At 39.3% G+C, this 21,018-nt stretch overlaps 1 protein-coding gene across 1 annotated transcript in view; it reads left to right on the forward strand.

The window, feature by feature from the left end:
* The window catches only part of EPB41L4A (erythrocyte membrane protein band 4.1 like 4A), a 294,094-nt gene that overhangs the window by 168,804 nt on the left and 104,272 nt on the right, over positions 1-21,018 (forward strand). The window contains exons 10-12 of the mRNA XM_049776051.1: positions 3,330-3,421; positions 5,771-5,848; positions 16,389-16,510. Of these exons, the coding sequence (XP_049632008.1) occupies positions 3,330-3,421; positions 5,771-5,848; positions 16,389-16,510 (292 nt within the window). The remainder of the gene's footprint in view (positions 1-3,329; positions 3,422-5,770; positions 5,849-16,388; positions 16,511-21,018) is intronic.

The raw sequence follows: 21,018 nt of genomic DNA on the forward strand, positions 1-21,018 counted from the left end.
GGCTTGAGGGACCATCTGGAGCACTGGGGATCAAACCCAAATTGAGGCATGCAAGGCAAAGAAGGGCCTTACTGCTGTACAATTTCTCTGGTCCCTCTATGTGCCACTGTTTTTTTACCCAGAAGCAATATACATCCTAAGAATTTCACCCCTCTTTGATCATTACTTATTTATTGTGCTACTAGTGTTTGCTGTTTTCTTAAGTATTTTACTCTTGGATTATTTTTTTCTTTGATATCATCTTCTACTAACAAAAGAAAAGTATTAAATTTATATGTTCATCTGAATTGCCCATTGTGCTGAATTCTTTTTTGTTTGCTTTCTTCATTTTGTTTTGGGGCCATGCTCAGCTGTGCTCAGGAATCACTCCAGGAGGATTGGGGTGGGGGGCTAATATGTGATGCTGGTGATTAAAGGCAAGCGCTTTACCTGCTGTACTACCTCTCCATTCTTCATTGAGCTTAAATCTTATGTATTATCCCAGAGATCTTATTTGACTTTCATAAGTTTTTGTAAGTTTCTGATGCTCTTACTTGAAAATGAAAACAATTCCCTTTTTCCTATTAGTGTTAAAACTTAATGGCATACATTAAATGATCTCTCAGTATGAAATATCCTTGATTGGCTTCTGGTTTTAATGAAAGTAATATTATTTCACACTTATATGTAATTTGGTTTTAGGAATTTGTGCTTATTACCAGGGGCTTAAATTTTTTTGATATTTAATCAATGGTACTCAGATGGGAAGCTCTGGTGTTGTAATTAATGCCACAAATAGCATTGTAAATCATGTGCTTATAATTTGAAAATGTATTAACTATTTATTGTTGTTTACTACATGGAAGGTCGAGAGCAATGGTTCTTTCTTTTTCACTCATTTAGTACGTTAAAAGTCCCGTTAAAAATCTAAGCATTGGGCCCGGAGAGATAGCACAGCGGTGTTTGCCTTGCAAGCAGCCGATCCAGGACCAAAGGTGGTTGGTTCGAATCCCGGTGTCCCATATGGTCCCCCGTGCCTGCCAGGAACTATTTCTGAGCAGACAGCCAGGAGTAAGCCCTGAGCAACGCCGGGTGTGGCCCCAAAAAACAAAACAACAACAACAACAAAACAAAACAAAACAAAACAAAAAAACCCAACTTGAGTCATTCTCAAGGTCCCGGTGAAACTTTTTCACACTTTAGCTATTGTTGGCATCTTTAATTGTTAAAAGTACTAGCCTCTTAAATGTTTGACATATGATTTAATCTGTGTACCTTAGGTTAATTTTGAGGACTTTGGAAAGTGGGTCAAGTGCATAATACAATCACATAGGGAGGGCAGTTGGGGACCCATGTGGGTGGGAGGTTTTGTGATTGTGTATTCGCTTTGGTGGCTGACTTCAGTAGCATGTGTATGTATCTGTATTAAAACATAAAAGTTAAAGGAGAAAAAAGGCTCTGTAGCATCTGCAGCCCCTGCCAGAAGCTTGCATTTCCAGCCAGCAGTCTAGGAGCTTCTGTGGTTCCTTCCTGCAGCCCTTTCATTTCACTGGCTTCTGAGAAAAAGCACTGTCTGAATTCATTGATTTTCCTTCCTGTCTCTGACTTTCTGCTCTGGCCCTCTTGAAAGGTGCAGAGGATTTCTCACCATGAAATGCAGTCACTTCCTTTTCTACCCTATTTGACCTCTCTGGGTCACTGGCTCCTTACAAGTCCTTCCCAGCTACGGGATTCCTTGGCCCTGTCCCATTGCATCTTCCCTAACAGCTTATCTCTTGCTTTCTCTAGCCCCTTTGCACCCTCTCCTGAGCATGGTACTTGAGCATCTAACCTGGATGTATTGACCATTCACTGTGTTTCCATGACTATTTCATTCTGTGCCTAGCAGTGTCCAAGCCTGGATCCCGGGACTGATCCTGAGTTTCTTACACTTTCTCTGACAGGCAATTGCAGCTTTCTGGCTCTAACAGTGTCCAGGAGCTCTGCTTTCATCAACACTCTTTCATATTACAAATGAACTCCTTGATTTGGACAGCTTCTTTCTTTAAAGACATTTCCTTTTTTTCTTTATTTTTGCTTTTGGTTTTTGGGCCATACCCAGTGACACTCAAGGGTTACTCCTGACTGCGCTCAGAAATCGCTCATGGCTTGGGGGACCATATGGGATACTGGGGGATGGAACCACGGTCCATCCTAGGTTAGCATGTTCAAGGCAAACGCCCTGCCGCTTGTGCCATCACTCCGGCCTGATAAAGACATTTTCTATATGTAAACATTGTCTGTTAATTAAAAGTTCGGGGTGTGTGTGTGTGTCTGAGAGAGAGAGAGAGAGAGAGAAAGAGAGAGAGAGAGAGAGAGAGAGAGAGAGAGAGAGAGAGAGAGAGAGAGAGAGAGAGAGAGAGAGAGAGATTTCAGTTATTCTGCACTGACAAGGTTAGGGTTCCATAGAAACCTCAATCCAGGGGTCTGTTCCACATTTGAGACCAGTTTTACTTTGAATCTAAATTGCCAATTATATAACTTACGTAGAGCTTGAGGTTTATTTAGTTGGAAATCTTTTTTTTTTAGTTTTCTTTTATTTAGTTTCTAATTCAAATATAAAAACATAGATTTATTTATTTATTTTTAAACTTTATTGATTGGTCTTTGGGCCTCATCCAGCGGTGCTCAAGGATCACTCCTGGCTCTGCACTCGGAAATTGAGCCTGGCAGGATGGGGGATATAGGGGTAACTGAATCGGGTCTCTTCCGGGTCAGCTGCAAGCAAGGCAAACACCCTACTGCTGCACTATCTCTCCAGCCCCTGTTTCTTACATTTTAAATAGAAAGAAGTAACTATTGGATGAAAATAATAGATAAAATTTATTATATACCTATCATGCCATCTTATATTAGTTTTATTTAATTTACCAGTAATGATAGAGAATGGAAAATCTCAGAGATACTGTTGGACTTGCTGGGATTATGTTGCTATGTGATATAGTTGACATGTTTAATCTAAAATTAATAAATTAATAACTAGATTCACAGGCTTCTCATTTTTCTGGGAAGTTGATTTTCACATAGTCATTGTTTTTGTACTCTAGCACAACTCTCTTCTTTATAGATCTGGAATTATGCAGAAGGATATAATAAAGCAGTAAAATTTTAATGGGACATATATTTTATCTATTTTAATTGAGTATAGCTTTAAGCAGTCCTTCAAAAATAGTTACCAACATATAATTGTGCTGTGTCTTGTGCATTACTAGCAGCCTTGCTGCACACTTGAATTTGTGGTACCTAGAGGGGTTCTTTTTCATCTGAGAAGTGTTCCAAAGAGTGACTCCTATTCTTTCTCTTTCTCTCAGTGCAATGAAACCTCATTCTTTTTTGAAGCTCGAACTAAAAGTGCTTGCAAGCATCTCTGGAAATGCAGTGTAGAACATCATACGTTTTTTAGGTATGTTAACCTAAAAGTTTTCTTTGTTTCTAAATAAGTGATCATTACATTTGTTTTTAGAACAGGAATTCTGCCTCCAACTTTAAACATAGATGTGTTACTTTCACTCATTTCCCCAGGGCACCTAATTGTTTGGATCTTAATTTAAATGACCACAGAAATCTTAATTTATCATACTATAAAAAGGATTAAGGAAAACTATTTTTGGTTTATTTGAAAAGTTTCACTTTGTTATGTTTGAAATGAAGTGCTGTGAATGGACATAGAAAGTATAAAATATGAAATATCAAAAAAGGGAAAATATAAAATATGAAATATCAAATGCTCTTAAATGGAAGTATGGGCAGGCAATAAGGTGATAAAAACTCAGTGGAAGACCAATGTTGGTAAATTTAGTGGGTATTTAAAGCAAAGGATAAATTAAAAGTTAAGTTACTTATGAGAAGAGTGAAGAGAGAGAAGCAGACTGAGATTTGAAATCCTCCCAGCATTTCTTTATTATTTCTTCTTCTACAACAACAACAACAACAACAACTAGTACTACTACAACTACAACAACAACTACTACTACTACTACTACTACCACCACCAGCACCACCAGCACCACCACCACCAGTACTATGACAATTATTTGGAGGCACATCTAGAGGATTCAATGTGCTGCCAGGAGTTGAATCAGAATAGTCCACATGCAAAGCAAGTGTCTGACCACCTACCTGTACTATATCTTCAGCCCTTCTTCACAACATGTCTCTGGTATAGGCAGAACAAAACACCGGGGTATAAAAAGAGTAACCAGGAGAGTGTGTGTGGCAAATATGGAATGGAGGTGGAAAGTGTCAAAGTGAATGTGGGAGGTGAAATTGTATTATTTGTGTGTTCAGGGAGAGAACTGACCTTTGGAATGTAGGGACACATTTGTTTTCTTCACATCCTTTTGTTAAGATAAGATAGATAAGACAAAACTAAATCTTTATCAGTCTATGTTTTGTGTTGTTGTTTATTAAGTTAAAGGGGGGAAAGATTCCTTCTTCTTCCTATTTACTCAACATTGCTCAGTTCCATCAGCTAGCACAGGAGTGGCGAACACGAGGCTCTAGGGGCGCATGTGGCTCCCGGCCAAAATGAATGCTGCTCTTTGCCTCTTATCATTCTTTTGTATACTGTGGCTTTTTGCCAAGTTTGGATTTTGTTCTGCTGCTTCTGAGGAGGGACCTCTGAGGAGAGATCTCCAGACTGCGTCCTCCCGTCTCATGTGTCACATATTGGGGCACATCTTGCCATTAGTTCTTAGCTGGAAGATGTAGCACACCCTCACCATCACTGCAGGATTTTGACCCTCACTCAAAATGCAAAATGCCATAGATTATTATTAGAATTAGATGCTTTTGTGTGGGTGTTTGTCTGTTTTGGCAGGTCACTGCGTGGTGTGGCTCTCTGACTCTCACAGCTCAAAATTTTGGCTCTTTGTGTCGAACTTGTGCGCCACTCCTGAACTAGCATATAATGTTGGAGAATATTTTTCTCAGTGCTAGAAATAGGACCTAGTGCCTTATGTATTCAGACAACATTCCCAGCTGCTGGAAAGCCGTCCCGTAGGATGAATAAAATTTGTACTTAAATACTTATATAGTTTTTTATTAGGAGAGGAGGGTGGCCCAGGAAGCCTGAAAATTGCCTTGAGCAATTGGACTTATCCAAGAAGCTCTGGATGGAGATACCTGCGAAAGTACCTAGACATGGACGTACTGTAGTGTTTTGTCCAAAGAGGGAGCCACACTGGATGGATTCTCTATGATGAGATCCTGGGTATAGGTACAGTCATATAATGACAAAATTACCAGTATGACTTAAGTAGAAAAGTTGATTCACAGTTAAAACTTACTTGGGGACTGTGTCTGTAATGGCTTTAGGAAAGTATGAGTATTTTGAGGGCTGAAGTGATCGTATGGTACGTAGGCACTGGCCTTGAAAGTGGCTGGCCTGGCTTCAGTACCCAGCACTCTGTATGATTCTCAAAGTCAAGTCAGGAGAGATCCTTGAGCACAGAGTTGGGAGTAAACCCAGGGCACTCTGGGTATGTTCCAAAAGAACAAAAAAAGAAAGTATAAATTACTTTTTGTATTAATCTATAAAATCTTAAAGTAGGTTGTATTTCAAGTATTAGCTTAGAATAGCTTATTGTTATTTCTTGCCAATAAGTAAAAATAAGACCAAATATTTTGAATAGCTTAAAATGTTTTTCTGTTACAATTTCAACATAGTATTTTTAAAACTATTGCATAAGTATTTGTTTGTATTTATGAGACTATCTTATTTTCTTTTTAAAATTATCTTTTAAAAAACTAGAATGCCAGAAAATGAATCAAATTCTTTATCAAGAAAACTCAGCAAATTTGGATCCATAAGTTATAAACACCGATATAGGTAAGTGGGAATTTTTCTCTTAAATGTGTGTGTGCATATGCATGTATGGACATTTAATTAAGCTGCTCACATACAAGTAAACTCAGTGATTTTTTTCCCTTGTATTCCACAGTATCAATTACTGTATTTTCTGATGTATTAGATGACTGGGCGTATAAAACGACTCTCTATTTTCCTGTTAAAATATATAGGTTTGTTAAAATATTTGCCATATAAAACTACCATTTTTTTTAATGTTCACCAAATGGAAATTTAAAAAAAACGTAAGAGAAAAAGAGTACAACCCTCAAAAGTTAACAGTATTTGTTTAATAAAGCTTGACTTTGGAGTGCCAACATTTGTCATTTGTAGTGAGTGACTGTGATTTTTTTAATTGTGATCTACATTGAGAGCAGGGAGAGGGGGCTCCTCCAAAAGCAGCTGGCTGGGGTGCAGTGATTAATAGGACAGCTAGAGGGAGACATAAAAAAAGCTGAACAGAGGACTGAGAACCGGAGAGCTGCATACCTGGCGGCTGGATGAGATGCGATGCTAGGTAACTCAGCTCTGCTGTGTGCGCTAAAAGGAATCAGGACAAGCAGAGGACTGAGTAGTGACGCCTGGCAGCTGGATGGGATGTGGAGGTAAGGGGGGGGGGGCGGCGGACCACTCATCCCTGAAGCTGGTGTAAGTTTCAGCATGCCATATACTGACATATAAGACGACCTGGACTTTTCAGAAGTTTTTCATGGGTTAAAAAGTCATCTTATACACCGGAAAATACAGTAGTTGATAATAATAATGTCTTTTGTTTTTGTTTGGGGGCCACACCCTAAGTCACTCAGGGGTTAATTCTGGCTCTGTATTCAGAAATTGCTCCTGGCAGGCTCAGAGGACCATATGGAATGCCAGGAATCGAACCCAGGTCCACCACATGCAAGGCAAATGGCCTGCCCATTGTGCTATTGCTCTGACCCCAATAATAATAGTTTTTTTTGTTGTTGAGTTACACCTGGTGACACTCAGGGGTTACTCCTGGCGCTATGCGCTCTGAAATTGCTCCTGGCTTGGGGAACCATATGGAACGCTAGGGGATTGAACCATCGTCTGTCCTAGGCCAGCGCGCACAGGATAGACTCCTTACACCCTGCACCACCACTCCAACTCCTAATAATAGTTTTTTCAAAGATATATTTTCCAGGCTTAATTGTATTGTGTCTTTGTTAAGGACTACTAGAATATTGCGGAGCACATTATCTTCAATTTCTTGCTTTGATACAATTATCACATTTCTAATTATGCTTTAAGTATGATATATGGTACATCTTTTGACTAGTTGCTGACCTTATTCTTAGAATATTCAGTTATCATCTGTTGTAATACAGCATAATGTATGAATCAAATTATGTTTCCTGCAGAATAAAGCCTAGGTATAGCTAGTAATTATATCTCAACTTTATTGAGCATTTACTTACTGTCACATATTGTGAAATGTTTTCTGTTAGTTGCTTCATTTTATCATCACAATATTCAGTAATGCCACTGTCAATAATATGCGATGAAACTTAAGTTTTTTAGAAATGCCAGGATTCTTCTCCAGGTTATCCAGTTAGGAATCTATAATGTTGAAGCCATACTTGGCCAGTCTCATCATGAAGCAACTTCTAGGGATCAGGGAATTGGGAGAAAGCTGGGACAGATGTGAGGAATTTTCATTCAAACAGGTGGTGCTGTGTTCGAAACATGTTCTGTAATGTGAGAGAAAGGAACAGTAAAGGATCTCCAGAAATACATCTGCCACCTCTTACCATTGCCTTCAGGTGGTCACTTATTCTCTGGACACCCTGGCTGCTGAATGCCCTCAGAGACAGCCAAGTCAGTTGTCTACTGTGTAATAGTACTTTAGATTTAATTCTTGGGTTTTGATCCACACTTATTTTTTTCCTTTTATTTGTGGAGAAAGGGGTTTGTCTTACTTACCCATTGGTGTTCAAAACTTACTCCTGGCTCTGGCTCTGGGAATAAAACTAGATAGACTGCATGCAAGGCAAGCACTGTACCTACTGTATTATTTCCAAACCCAGTGGTCCACATTTTTATTTAAAACCAGAGACCATGACTAATATTTAAGGTTCATTGTATTAATCTTGACTTTTAATTCATTTGGATATTTTCTCATTTGACGAGTTAAATAATATTTAATTACTGTTCTATAGATGTTCTTTTTTAAAATTTCATCAAAATGCTTAAAAACTTGATATTTAGGGATCAGAGAAATAGCATAAGGGATAAGGCATGCTTGTTTGACACCATACATCAGGGATGCTCAAACTTTTTAAACGGGGCCAGTTCATGTTTTTCAGGCCATTGGAAAAAAAAACTTTGAACAACAGTGGCCTGTGGGCCCTAGTTTGAGAATGAGAGGAGGGGGTTGGGGGTAAAAATTAAAAAATAGTAAAATGACAATAAAAAAGAGAATGAGAGGAGGAGTCAAGAGACTGAGAGAAGAAGGGGATTTGGAGAGTGCTTCAGGATGTGGGCCAGGAAGAGTCGGCAGCTAAGCAGGACAGGCAGCGACTGCAAAAACATCCAGTGGGCTGGATAAATGTTCTTGGCAGGCTACATGTGGCCTGTGGGTTATAGTTGGAGGACCCTGCCATTAATGATCCCCCAAACTCCCCGACACTCCACCAGTAATGATTACTAAGCACAGATCTAGGTGTAAGTTCAGAGTATCACTGATCATAGTCTCCAATAACAAAAGTTGATTTTTAAAAAGCAATAACAAAAGTTGATTTTTAGATGATCAGTATTTTTCTCTAGCAAATGGTATAGTTATCCAGAAAATAACCGGAGGATATACCTTTGTATAGTGAAGGACAGCCATCACTTGAATTTATCTTTCAGGTGAAGTTTTAAACAATTCTGAGGTAATATGGGATATGCAAATTCATCTCCTTGCCCCTGAAAAAACATCTGTTTTAATAGTCACACCATTAAAATTGTAATTATGCTGCATAACATATGCTGTAGTTGGTTTCCACAAATTTACCCATACCTGCTTTCTTTAGTTTATTGAAATGCAAATGTTGTGGCTACTGGGAATTTTTATTAGCAAGTTATTAGATTTTTGCATATTAAATACCATTTCTTCCAAGAAAGTGATCAAAGATAACCTTTACAGAATTTGAGGCTGAGCGAAGTCTGTTCTGTTTTCCAGGCTGGTGTTCACTACCTAGTGAGTGTTAATGAAACTCAAACCTTTGTGTGTCTCTGTAGGAAACATTAATGTCAGACCACTCTTGGAAAAAATAATTTCATCTCATTTCCCAGTGCTAAGCTTGAGTAGGACTTGATCTTTCACTCACAGTTTAAAAACAAAAACGCAAGGAAAGAACCAGCTTTTATGAAAATACTCTAGAGACAATGGTGTCATGAAAACAGAGCTTTGAAAACATGACACCCCACCCCATGGGTAATACAGAATAGCCTTAGAGGGAGCTGTATCAGTGTCTGCATGATTGTTAATGTTACCACTGCAGTGTGTGGACTTGTCACCTTTGTGTGTATGAACACATATGTTTGTAGTGGGATGTGTGTTTTCTGGGGATGTTATAGCTTTTTACAATGGAGGACGACAGTCTTTTAGCTCTTTGCTGCATTTTAGTGCTTGTAAAATGCCTACTCTTTTAGAAAAACTAGTTATTACTAAAGGGAAAATTCGATGGTGATAGGTGACAGTCTGCTTTCAAAATGAAAATTTTTAAGGAAGTCCAATGTATTTATACATCATTTTTTATCTGAGGTCAAAAAAATAAAATAGAGGTTAATTAAATTGAACTTGAGCAATGAGAATTTGGTTGAGAACCTTCTCCCATCACTCCTTCCCACCTCCAACTTATGCCCTTTCTGGTAGGATTGAATCTCAGAACGTTTCACATTTTTTAAAATGTGGATGAGCCAAGAATCCTTTGGGTCAGGTACTTTCACCAGCGTTACTTCATTAATCTGTTCAGTGACTTGACTTGCCAGCTGAGGTATCTTATGAGGTCTTTAGATGAGAAAATTGAGCCATAACAACTAAAGTATCTGAGCTATAGATCCCTCGCCAGTAAGTGGCAAAACAAAGATTTGGGCCCAATAGCTCCATCCTAGTTCTTTCCCCTCTCCTCACTTTGGGATGCTTGCAGTGCTACTCTAAATAAAATGGGGGTGAATGACAGGCTGAGGAAGCAGGACAGGGTCTGATCATAGAAACTAAATTGTCCTGCCACGACAGAGTGCCACCAACATGCATAGGAAGCCTTACACCTTACACTGTAAATCTCTGTCATTGTTGAATAGCTTTGCCCTAGAAATCCCTAAGCCAGAATCTTTTCGCATGAAAGTAGTGAGAGTAAGTATTACTTTGTTTTATATTGCATTATTTATTTACAAATCAGTCATCTGGGGCTTAAAAATGTTTATAAAAGGAGAGATAGCATTGAGGTAAAGCATTTGCCTTGTATACAGAAGGACGGTGGTTGGAATCCCGGCATCCCATATGGTCCCCCGAGCCTGCCAGGAGCGATTTCTGAGCTTAGAGCCAGGAGGAACCCCTGAGCGCTGGTGGGTGTGACCCAAAAACAAAAAAACAAAAAAGAAAAAAGAAAAAAAGAAAAATGTTAATAAAGATTATGTAAGTATAGAAAACTATTTGTTAAAGCAGGCTTAAAACTTGAAACCTGTCCCTTCTCCAAGCCACTAATCTGTGCCTGCTAGTGGCTGTGTCACACCAAGGTCAGAAAGCTTACTCTCATTCTGGCCCCTGATCTTTTTTCAGCTACTGAGGATATGTCTCTGGCCCTTAGTTTATTCATCTTTTCATGTACTTTCTAATTTCTTCTCCATTTCTGAGGGAAACAATATGAAATATTAAATAATAAAGTAAAATTTTATTACAAAAATATCACAGCAGTCCAAATACTGTTATATTTTTAGGGAATTACCTTTTTTTTGTCCTCTGTGAAATCATATACAATATACAAAGCTTTCTGATAACAGTTCTCTTGTGTAGATCTTATATTTTACATTTCTATCCATTTACAGTAATGGAATCCACTCTTTTTTTTTTTTTTTTTTGGTTTTTGGGCCACACCCGACGGTGCTCAGGAGCTACTCCTGGCTGTCCGCTCAGAAATAGCTCCTGGCAGGCACAGGGGACCACATGGGACACCGGGATTTGAACCAACCACCTTTGGTCCTGGATCGGCTGCTTGCAAGGCAAACGCCGCTGTGCTATCTCTCCGGGCCCTGGAATCCACTCTTTACATGAAAATTTCAAAACATTTTAAGAGGGTCAGAGTGATAGCACAGTGCTAGGGCATTTGCCTTGCATGGAATCCACCTGGATTCAATTCTCGTCAGCCCATATGGTACTCCGAGCCTGCCAGGAGTGATTTCTGAGTGCAGAACCAGGAGTAACCACTGAGCACCATAGGGTATGGCCCAAGAAAACGAAAAAATTGTTGTTGTTTTTTTTTTTTAAAGAAGAGGGGCTGGAGGAATAATATTGGGTGTAAGGCACTTGCCTTGCATGTGGACAGCCTGGCTTGATTCTTGATACAACACTTAGTCCCTTAAGAACCACGAGGGGTCACACTTGAATACAAATCCTGAAGCACAGCCCAGTTTATTCCCACCAACACACACATATGCCTAACAATTTTCAAGAGAAAGGTCATAATTTGTGTTACCTTATTTGCTATCTCTTAAAAAAAAAAAAAAAGGAGTTACATTTCAAGAGCAGAAGACCTGTCATAGTTCGTTTCCCTTCCAACCGATTTTCTAAAGTGGACGACACTTGTGAATAGATTCAACATTTTAATTCCTGACACAGGGACACTGCCACAATGTGAATAAGTTGTTGTCTCTAGTCTGCTTAAAGAACAGCAACTTTTTTTTTTTTTTTTTTTTTTTTTTGGTTTTTGGTTTTTGGTTTTTGGGCCACACCCAGTAACGCTCAGGGGTTACTCCTGGCTATGTGCTCAGAAGTTGCTCCTGGCTTGGGGGACCATATGGGACACCGGGGGATCGAACCTCGGTCCGTCCAAGGCTAGCGCAGGCAAGGCAGGCACCTTACCTTTAGCGCCACCGCCCGGCCCCCAAGAACAGCAACTTTTTAATGTCTCTTTATATTCAATGAAGCAGTAAGGGAACATTTTTAAAAGTCACACTGGAGGGGAATGATGCTTTCAGAGCCCTATTTGACTTCTTTTGGTAATAGATTCACCAATGTAGAAGAGTAAGATTTGATTCCATTAAAAGTGAATTTAACTCTTATATACAAAAGGTTGGCTCTTTTTGTAGTGGATCATGCTAAACATAAAAATGCACTTGTCCTCTATTTAAGTGATTTTTTTACCTTATAGCCAGCAACTGTGGAATAAATTTCTAGTAAGATGAATGCTCCCTGAAAAGCAGCATATAAGAATTAACAATTGCTTGGGAAAATGGTCTGATTTATCATGTCAGTGTCACATGGGTTTTGATGGATTCATGAAATCATTGCCCTTCTGTAGTTTAGTTCATGTCATTCCTTTAAAATTTAGTTGTAGGGTTAGAAAGTTATCAGCATTCTACATAAATATAACTTCACTCCTCATTTAAATTCTTTTTTTTTTATGAATGTAAGACATACTTAAGGACATGAACACTAATTATTTTATTTTATTTATTTATTTTATTATTATTTTTATTATTTTTAATTTTCACAGCATTATTTATGGTACATAGTGACAACGAATGAGGGACACTCCCACCCCAGTGATGTCCTCCCTCCACCCCTGTTTCCAGATGCATTTCATATCTCCCTCCCTTTCCTCCTAGAATAGTAGTGCAACTGCTCTCCACTTTATAGCTTGTTGTAGATTGTCTATTCTGTTGTCATTTGCGATAAAAAGGATAAGAAGAAAAAAGAAAAAAAAAAGAGAAAAAAAAGGAAGAGAGAAAAATAATTGGCCGCAACTACCAAAAAAAAAAAAAAAAAAGAGAAAAAGAAGAAAAAAATATGCACCCGGCTAATGAGAAAAGAAAAAAAATCACCAAATAATAATCACAGGAATGAAAAGGGAAGAAAAAAGTGGAGGAAAGAAGGAAAATAAAGTCAAAAACTAACAAATCAAAACAAAACAAGAAAAAGAAGGGGTGCTACAGTGGTAGGGTTTGGCGTTCCTCCCCTCCACTTTTTTTTTTATTGTATAGTGTAGAATCAAATAATTAAGGATTGATCTGGATGGCGATGAATGGTGAAGGATGGAGGCCTTTGTTCTTAGGCCCCGGCCACGTGGCTTCATCCCCCATTTACCAGCGGGTCTGGGGTTCAGGAAAGCAACGGGTATAGAACTCACTCACAGGCAGGCATTAGGAAGCATTATCTTTATTCATGCCCTAACTACCACAGGTGTGTGGCCTATCTCATAACCTTTCAAGCATTCGGCCATTCTTAGCTCTGCATCTTATAATTCAGCCATCTTCCCTTTGGCCTCCATCCTGGTCCAAGACCAAAAGAGGCAGAGACCCAAAAGCCAGAGCGCCCAGCAGCGCAGAAAGGGCAGAGCCCTTATCCCCTGGCTCCAAGGTTATCTACCTATTCCAAGACCCCTCCCAGGAATGGGCGGGGTTTTGCAGGTAAGGATACACCTAATATCTGGTTCCCAAGACCCCTCCCAGAAATGGGTGGGTCTTAGGTAGCTACACCCAAATTTCAGGCCCAGAACTGAGACTTTGTTACAATAAACAAAAACCTCGGCCTCTTCAAAGACTTATTAAAAGTCTAAATTGGAAACAGAGGAGAAAAAAGACTGATTGAAAGCGGACTGATTTTCTGAGAACAATCTTCGGCTTTAATTTGGATTTCGACTTTGGAAATTTCGGACTGAACTTTTAGTTTAAACTCAACATCCAAACATAACCTGCGAAAAAAAAAAAAAGCTGCAAAAAAGTTGTGTTGCGGCAGCTTCCTAAGTGTCGCCCAGAGGGGAGAAAAGCAGCGAGCGTGGGATCCACCCTCCAGATCACAAAGGTGAAATGGTGCGAGCGAAACTGGCCTGCACAAAGTTTACAGAAGCCACGTGGTGAGATCAGCGTGGGACAAATTAATCATCTGGACTTATGATTTTAAGTGTAGGGACTAAGCGGGTAGTCATATATTTCACTCATAGTTGGTTATGGGATAAGTTTTAGTGAGTTAGTGGTTTAAAAAAAATAGGGAGGTAATACAGCTTAGCCCAACTAAAACATCTACTTTCTAACCGCCTGCATCTTTGTCTTAAGTCATTTTCTTTATAATTTAAATGCGTTTTGTTGTCTTTCATAGTTAATATTTTCAATTGCAAAATGTTTAACTGTGTGTATTTTAATGTACTTAGCCTGTTTTTAAAATGTATGTTATGCATTTATGCTGTAGTACTTGTGTGTAGGAAAGATTAATAGGAACAGAAAGTTCCCCCAATATAGTTTAAAAGTATAGGAACATGAAAGTTCCAAAATAGTGCTTGATAAAAAAGCATTAAGAGAATATTAAGTTACAGGTGTATAGTATATTTTGCAAAAATGTTATGTTTTTGAAAAGGGCTGGTATATTAATTTTCACTTTATTATGTTGTTGTATGAAAATATTAACCCACCTTTGGCTAAAGGTGGAGTCAGAATTACAAAAGGGCCTTTATATTTCAGAAAAAGGGGGAAATGTTGGTGTACCTGAGAGCCTGGATTTGCGTGTAGCTACCTAAGACCCACCCATTTCTGGGAGGGGTCTTGGGAACCAGATATTAGGTGTGACCTTACCTGCAAGACCCGGCCCATTCCTGGGAGGGGTCTTGGAATAGGTAGATAAACCCTGGAGCCAGGGGATTAGTCTCTCTGCCCTTTCTGCGCTGCTGGGCGCTCTGGCTTTTGGGTCTCTGTGTTCTGGTCTTTGACCAGCATGCAGCCCAAAGGGAAGATGGCTGAAAGGAGTTTAGATGCAGGGCCAAGAATAACTAGTGCTTGAAAGGTTATGAGTAGGCCACACACATGTGGTGAATAGGGCATGAATAAAGTTAATGCTTCCTGATGCCTGCCTGTGAGTGAGTTCAATACCCGTTGCTTTCCTGAACCCCAGACCCGCCGGCTGGATGGGGTTGCGGAGCCACGTGGCCTGGGATGGCAGAGAGAAATCCATCGCCATCCACCACCATCCAGCCCCATCATTAATTATTTGATACAACAGTATAGGTACAATAAGCATTGGTGGAGAATGGGAATTCCCGTGGCCTAAATAATTTTTTCCTTTATTTAAACATCTTGATTACAAATATGATTGTGATTAGGTTTCAGTCATGTAAAGAACACCCCCCTTCACCAGTGCAACATTCCCACCACCAATGTCCCAAATGTCCCTCCATCCCACCCCACCCCCACCTGTACTACAGACAGGCTTTCCAGTTCCCTCATTCATTCACATAGTTATGGTGGTTCTCAGTGTAATTATTTTTATAACTGCATTCACCACTCTTTGTGGTGAGCTTCATGAAGGGTGCTGGAAGTTCCAGCCCTCCTCTCATTGTCTCTGAGGATTGTTGCAAAAGTGACTTTTATTTTTCTTAAAACCCATAGATGAGTGAGACTATTCTGCATCTCTCTCTCTTCCTGACTTATTTCACTCAGCATGATCGATTCCATGTCCGTCCATGTATAGGAAAATTTCATGACTTCATCTCTCCTGATGGCTGCATAATATTCCATTGTGTATATGAACCACAGTTTCTTTAGCCATTCGTCTGTTGAAGGGCATCTTGATTGTTTCCAGAGCCTGGCTATTGTGAATAGTGCTGCAATAAATATAGGTGTGAGGAAGGGGTTTTTGTGTTGTATTCTTGTGTTCTTAGGGTATTTCCCTAGGAGTGGAATAGCTGGGTCGAATGGGAGCTCAATTTCCAGATTTTGGAGGAATCTTCATATTGCTTTCCATAGAGGTTGGACTAGAGGGCATTCCCACCAGCAGTGGATGAGTTCCTTTCTCTCCACATCCCCGCCAGCATTGATTGTTCTCATTCTTTGTGATGTATGCCAATCTCTGTGGTGTGAAATGATATCTCATCATTGTTTTGATTTGCATCTCCCTGATGATTAGTGATGAGGAGCATTTTTTCATGTGCCTTTTAGCCATTTGTATTTCTTTTTTTATCAAAGTGTCTGTTCATTTCTTCTCCCCATTTTTTGATGGGATTAGATGTTTTTTTCTTGTAAAGTTCTGTCAGTGCCCTTTATATTTTGGATATTAGCCCCTTATCTGATGGGTGTTGGGTGAATTTAAATTCTTTATTCCACTTACATCCTTAAATATTTCCTGTTAGAATTTGATGCATTTTTCTTGATTAATATCTCCAGGGAAGTTTATTGGAAACCCTTTATGTATACAGGCTGCATGAGTTTCTGTTTCTCCTTCTCTCTATACTTTGCAGATTTTTTTTGAATGAACATTTAGTTTTTAACCTATTTGGTTTTTAACCGATATTAAATCAAAATGTCTCTTTTTAAGTGGCAGGACAGCATTGCAAATGAGTCGAGATCTTTCGATTCAACTTCCCAGGCCAGACCAAAATGTGGCAAGAAGTCGAAGCAAGACTTACCCTAAGAGAATAACCCAAACACAGCCAGTTGGTAAGTCATTGGCGGCCTCATTTCAATGTAAACCTGCTTTTCCTTGCTTGGTGCTAGAAGACATGGTCAGGTACCGGCTGCAGCCTCGAATTTTTTCATGATTCATCCTGTATATCTTCATCTGAGCCTGAAAATAGCCAGTCAGAAATTATTAGGAAGTAGCCAACTAGTTGTCCAGATTAGCATAAGGCCAGGAGGACCAGTCCATGATAGGAATCTTGCCACAAAGAGAGGGGTGGAGGGTAGCTAGGGAAGAGAAAGAAATGACAGTGATAATGGGAAATGGTCACTCTGGACAAGAACTGGGTGCTGAAAGGAGATAAAGTATAGTATTAATAATAACAACAATAATATTGCAAGCCTCAGTGTGAGAGAGGGGTTGGGGAGAGAGATCAAGAGAGAGCAAGAGATAAAATGAGCGAGTGAGTGAGAGAGATATCTGCCATAGAGGCTGACTTGGAACACTGATAGCAGAAATGTGTACTAGTAAAGGGAGGTTTTTAGAATCTTGTATGAAATGCAATCATGAACAACTTTGTAATTGTGTATTTCATTGTGCTTTAATTAAAAATAAAGTTGATTTGTTGAGTGGAAAGATAAGCACAGGAGATAAGGCACTTGGCTTGCATGTTGCCCACCCTGATTTGATTCCTGGCACAAATACGGTTCCTCGAACGCTGCCAGAAGTGACCCCTGAGCACAGAGCCATACGTAAATCCTTAGCACGACCCTATTTGGGCAACCCCTGCCACCCTTCTAATTGATTGGTCAATGATTCTCTAAGGTTTTATGATAGAACTTCTATTCTCTGAATGATTACAGATTCCCCCACACCTACTGCCGACATTCCAGTATGATTGCACACTCTTCCCATTTATCTACCCGCCACCGCTTCATGCTCTTGTCTTCAGCAGGATTTTTATCAAGTCTGGGAGTTGTTGCTGAAGTGAGAACAGTCTCGGGGCTGGAGCAATAGCACAGCAGTAGGGCGTTCACACATGGCTTACCCAGGAGGGACCTGGGTTTCATCCCTGGCATCCCATATGGTCCCCCAAGTCAGGAGTGATTTCTGAGTGTATGGCCAGGAGTAACTCATAAGCGTCACTGGGTGTGGCCCAAAACACAAAAAAAAAAAACCAAAAAAGACAACAGTCTCACATTTTTTATTTTCTTGCTTGTGGAGTGGCAGAAATCACACACTGCACACACAGTGAGGAGCCAAGAATGGACTTTCAAGACACCTGATCACTGAATTTGTGTTTTCTAAATTATTGTATTTGCTTTAGCTCTTCATATTTCACATATAAATCCAATCTGGTACTTGTCTTTTTTTTTTTTTTTTTTTAGTGAAGTTAAAAATCATGTTATTTTTTTTTTGAAGTGCATTTACTTGGAGAAATGTGAGGGGAGACAGAGTGTGTGTGTGTGTGTGTGTGTGTGTGTGTGTGAGAGAGAGAGAGAGAGAGAGAGAGAGAGAGAGAGAGAGAGAGAGAGAGAGAGAACACAAACTTCTCTAGAAAGGGGCGGGAGGAGAGTCCAAAATGACTTTTTGGAGGTTATATAAAATTTCTGCAAATTGTTGTAGCCTGGAGTTCTCTGTATGTAGAAACATTGACCTAGGAATGTTTGTCACAGAAAAAGTCTTGGACTCTTCTTAGTCATTCCATATTTTCGTATCACAACCTTTAGATTCTTTTGTACCTTTTTTTTTGGGGGGGGAGGCACACCCCGGCAATGTACCTCACCCCAAACTATTGCTTCAGCCCTACTCCTGGCTCTTCACTCAGGAATTGCTCTTAGCTGTTCTCAGGGGACCATATGGAGATGGAATCTGGGTTGGCCTGCATGCAAGGCAAGGCCTGATCCACTATACTAAATCTCTGGACCCTCTTTTAGTTTCTTTCTGAGGCATCTCCTCTATATGCGATTCTCAGTTTCACCACCTCTCTGGTCAGAAGTTCATTTTCTCTATCTATGAAAAGCTCAAGCTTTCATTTCAAAGGAGTGTGATCCTCATGCCCTTGGGAACTTTTGGACTCTGCATTTTCTTAGTTTTATTACTTACCAACAAACTCATTAGCAGGGCTCCCCTATCTATCTGCCTGTAACTTTCCCCCTCCCCTAGAGATTTCACCCCTTTAAATTTATATAAGGTATATGGGTGAAGGTCTGTTTTCTCTAGCTGCTTCCTACTGGAAAAGAGTGTGAATCTACCTGTATAAGCGAGTGAAATCTCATGCTTATTTAAGATTACTGGAACTCAAACAATGGTGTGTTGGGTTGTAAAGTTGTTAGTTTGAAAGAAAAATCAGATAAATTAGACAACAATTTTTACAATTATTAGCCCCAGTGTGGTGCAGAGCTGTACTCAGTATAGTGGATAAGGAAAATGTTTGTCTTGTACATCAGATCCACATTTAATAACTAAAATGTTGCACCACATTTAATCCCCTGATACAACTGTGTGTTCTCCCACCTCCCCAAAAATATTGATCCAAGAGAAAAAAATTTTGCTTAGCATAAGCTTCTCAAATTCCATTAATTTTGTCCCAAAGGTTACACTTTGATCTCTTCAGAGTCAGAAAGGCTCTTCCATTGTTCATACCACGGCTTTCTTCTGCAAATCTCTCTGTGGCCATTTAGGTTGATCCTACGGGACTGATTATGAAATAATATTTTAGAATAATTTTGAAATTTCATGTACTCTCTATTCTCAAATGTGAATATTGCTGCCATGAACAGGAATTAAAATATAATTCTAAATTTGGGGGCTAGAGAGATAGCATGGAGGTAAGGCATTTGCCTTGATGCAGAAGGTCGGTGGTTCGAATCCTGGCATCCCATATGGTTCCCAGACCCTGCCAGGAGTGATTTCTGAGCATAGAGCCAGGAGTAACCCCTGAGTGCTGCCAGATGTGACCCAAAAACCAAACAAAAAAGTCTAAATTAGCGTTTTAATAGTTTTGGGATAAGTATATAGAAGTGATATTAGTAGATTATGTGGAATATATGTACATATATATGGGATTTTTTGTTTATTTGTTTTGGGGGTCACACCTAACTGTGTTCATGGCTTACACCTGGTTCTGTGCTCAAAAATTACCCCCAGTGGTGCTCAAGGGACCATATGGGGTGACAAGGATGGAACTAGGATCAGTATGCAAAGCAAGCACCTCACCCCAAACTATTGCTTCAGCCCTATATACTTTTTTACTGTTAGTGAGCCACACCAACAATGCATTCCCAGGGATCAAACCTGGGACCTCACATATGCGAGGCATTCTACTACTTGAGTCACAGTCCTTGCTTCATTTAATCATTTATTTAGTTAATGTGGTTGGATATTTGTTTTGGGGTTCATTCTGGTAGTACTCAGGGTAGCTCCAGGGACCCGTGTACCAGGGATGATCCTAGCAAAGTTCCATCTCTTCAGGTTCCACTTAACTTTTTAAAGCACACTCTATACTGTTTTCTACAGAAGGTGGCAATGATTTATATTCTTACCAAGAAAGAGCAAAAGTTACTGTTTCTCTATATTCTCACCAATACTTACTGTTTCCAATCTTTTGTTTGTTTGCTTGTTTTGCTATTGTTTTGGGCCATTCCTGGTAGTGCTCAGGACTTACTTCTGGCTCTGTGCTCAGGGAAAACCCCTAGCATTTCTCAGGGGACCATATGGAGTCCTGGGGACTGAACCAAGTTTGGCCACATGCAAGGCAGCCTCTTGCTGCTGAAACAGACTGGTTCCCGTTTCCAGTCTTTTTTTATAAATCACTATCAAGTGATGTCAGATGTCAGCTCACTCTTACTTTGATATGAATTTATAATAAGTAACATTTAGCATTATCCCCTGTATTTATGAGTGAAGTTTCTGTCTTTTCTGGAAAAGTTTCTAGCATTTTTGTTGTTGTTATTGCTGTTTTGCTTCTTGGACCACACTGAGTATACTCAGGTTCCTTTTGCATGTTGTGTTTGGAATTGAATCCATGGACTCACACAGACAAAGCAAGTACTTCCCACATCCTGGACCTCTAGCAAGTCTTTTACTCATTTTTAAAATTATGTTGTTTGCTTTTTGTTGTTGTGTTGTGTGAGTTTTTTTTATATATTATTGAATATTAACCCTTTATTAGATTATGATATACAAATATTTTCTTCCATAGAAAAGGAGGGATGAATTATTATATTTACCTTTTAAACAATTTAATAAAATGTCAAGATAATAACCCCTTAGTTTGGGGTATCTGAGAATAGAATTAAAACGAAGTATTTTTTTAAATATTTTATTTAAACACCTTGATTACAAACATGATTGTGTTTGGGTTTCAGTTATGTAAAGAACACCTTCCATCACCAGTTAATCAGTCTTAATGAATATCTTTAAAAAGAAATATTGCAAAAAATAAAAAGAAATATTGCTTAAAAAACTCAAACATCATAGAATGAATATTTTGCTAATGATCTTTTTTGTTAATAGATATAATGTACAAATTTGCAACTGTATGAAT

The sequence above is a fragment of the Suncus etruscus genome, chromosome 6, assembly GCF_024139225.1.
Source record: "Suncus etruscus isolate mSunEtr1 chromosome 6, mSunEtr1.pri.cur, whole genome shotgun sequence".
Taxonomy (NCBI): Eukaryota; Metazoa; Chordata; class Mammalia; order Eulipotyphla; family Soricidae; genus Suncus; species Suncus etruscus.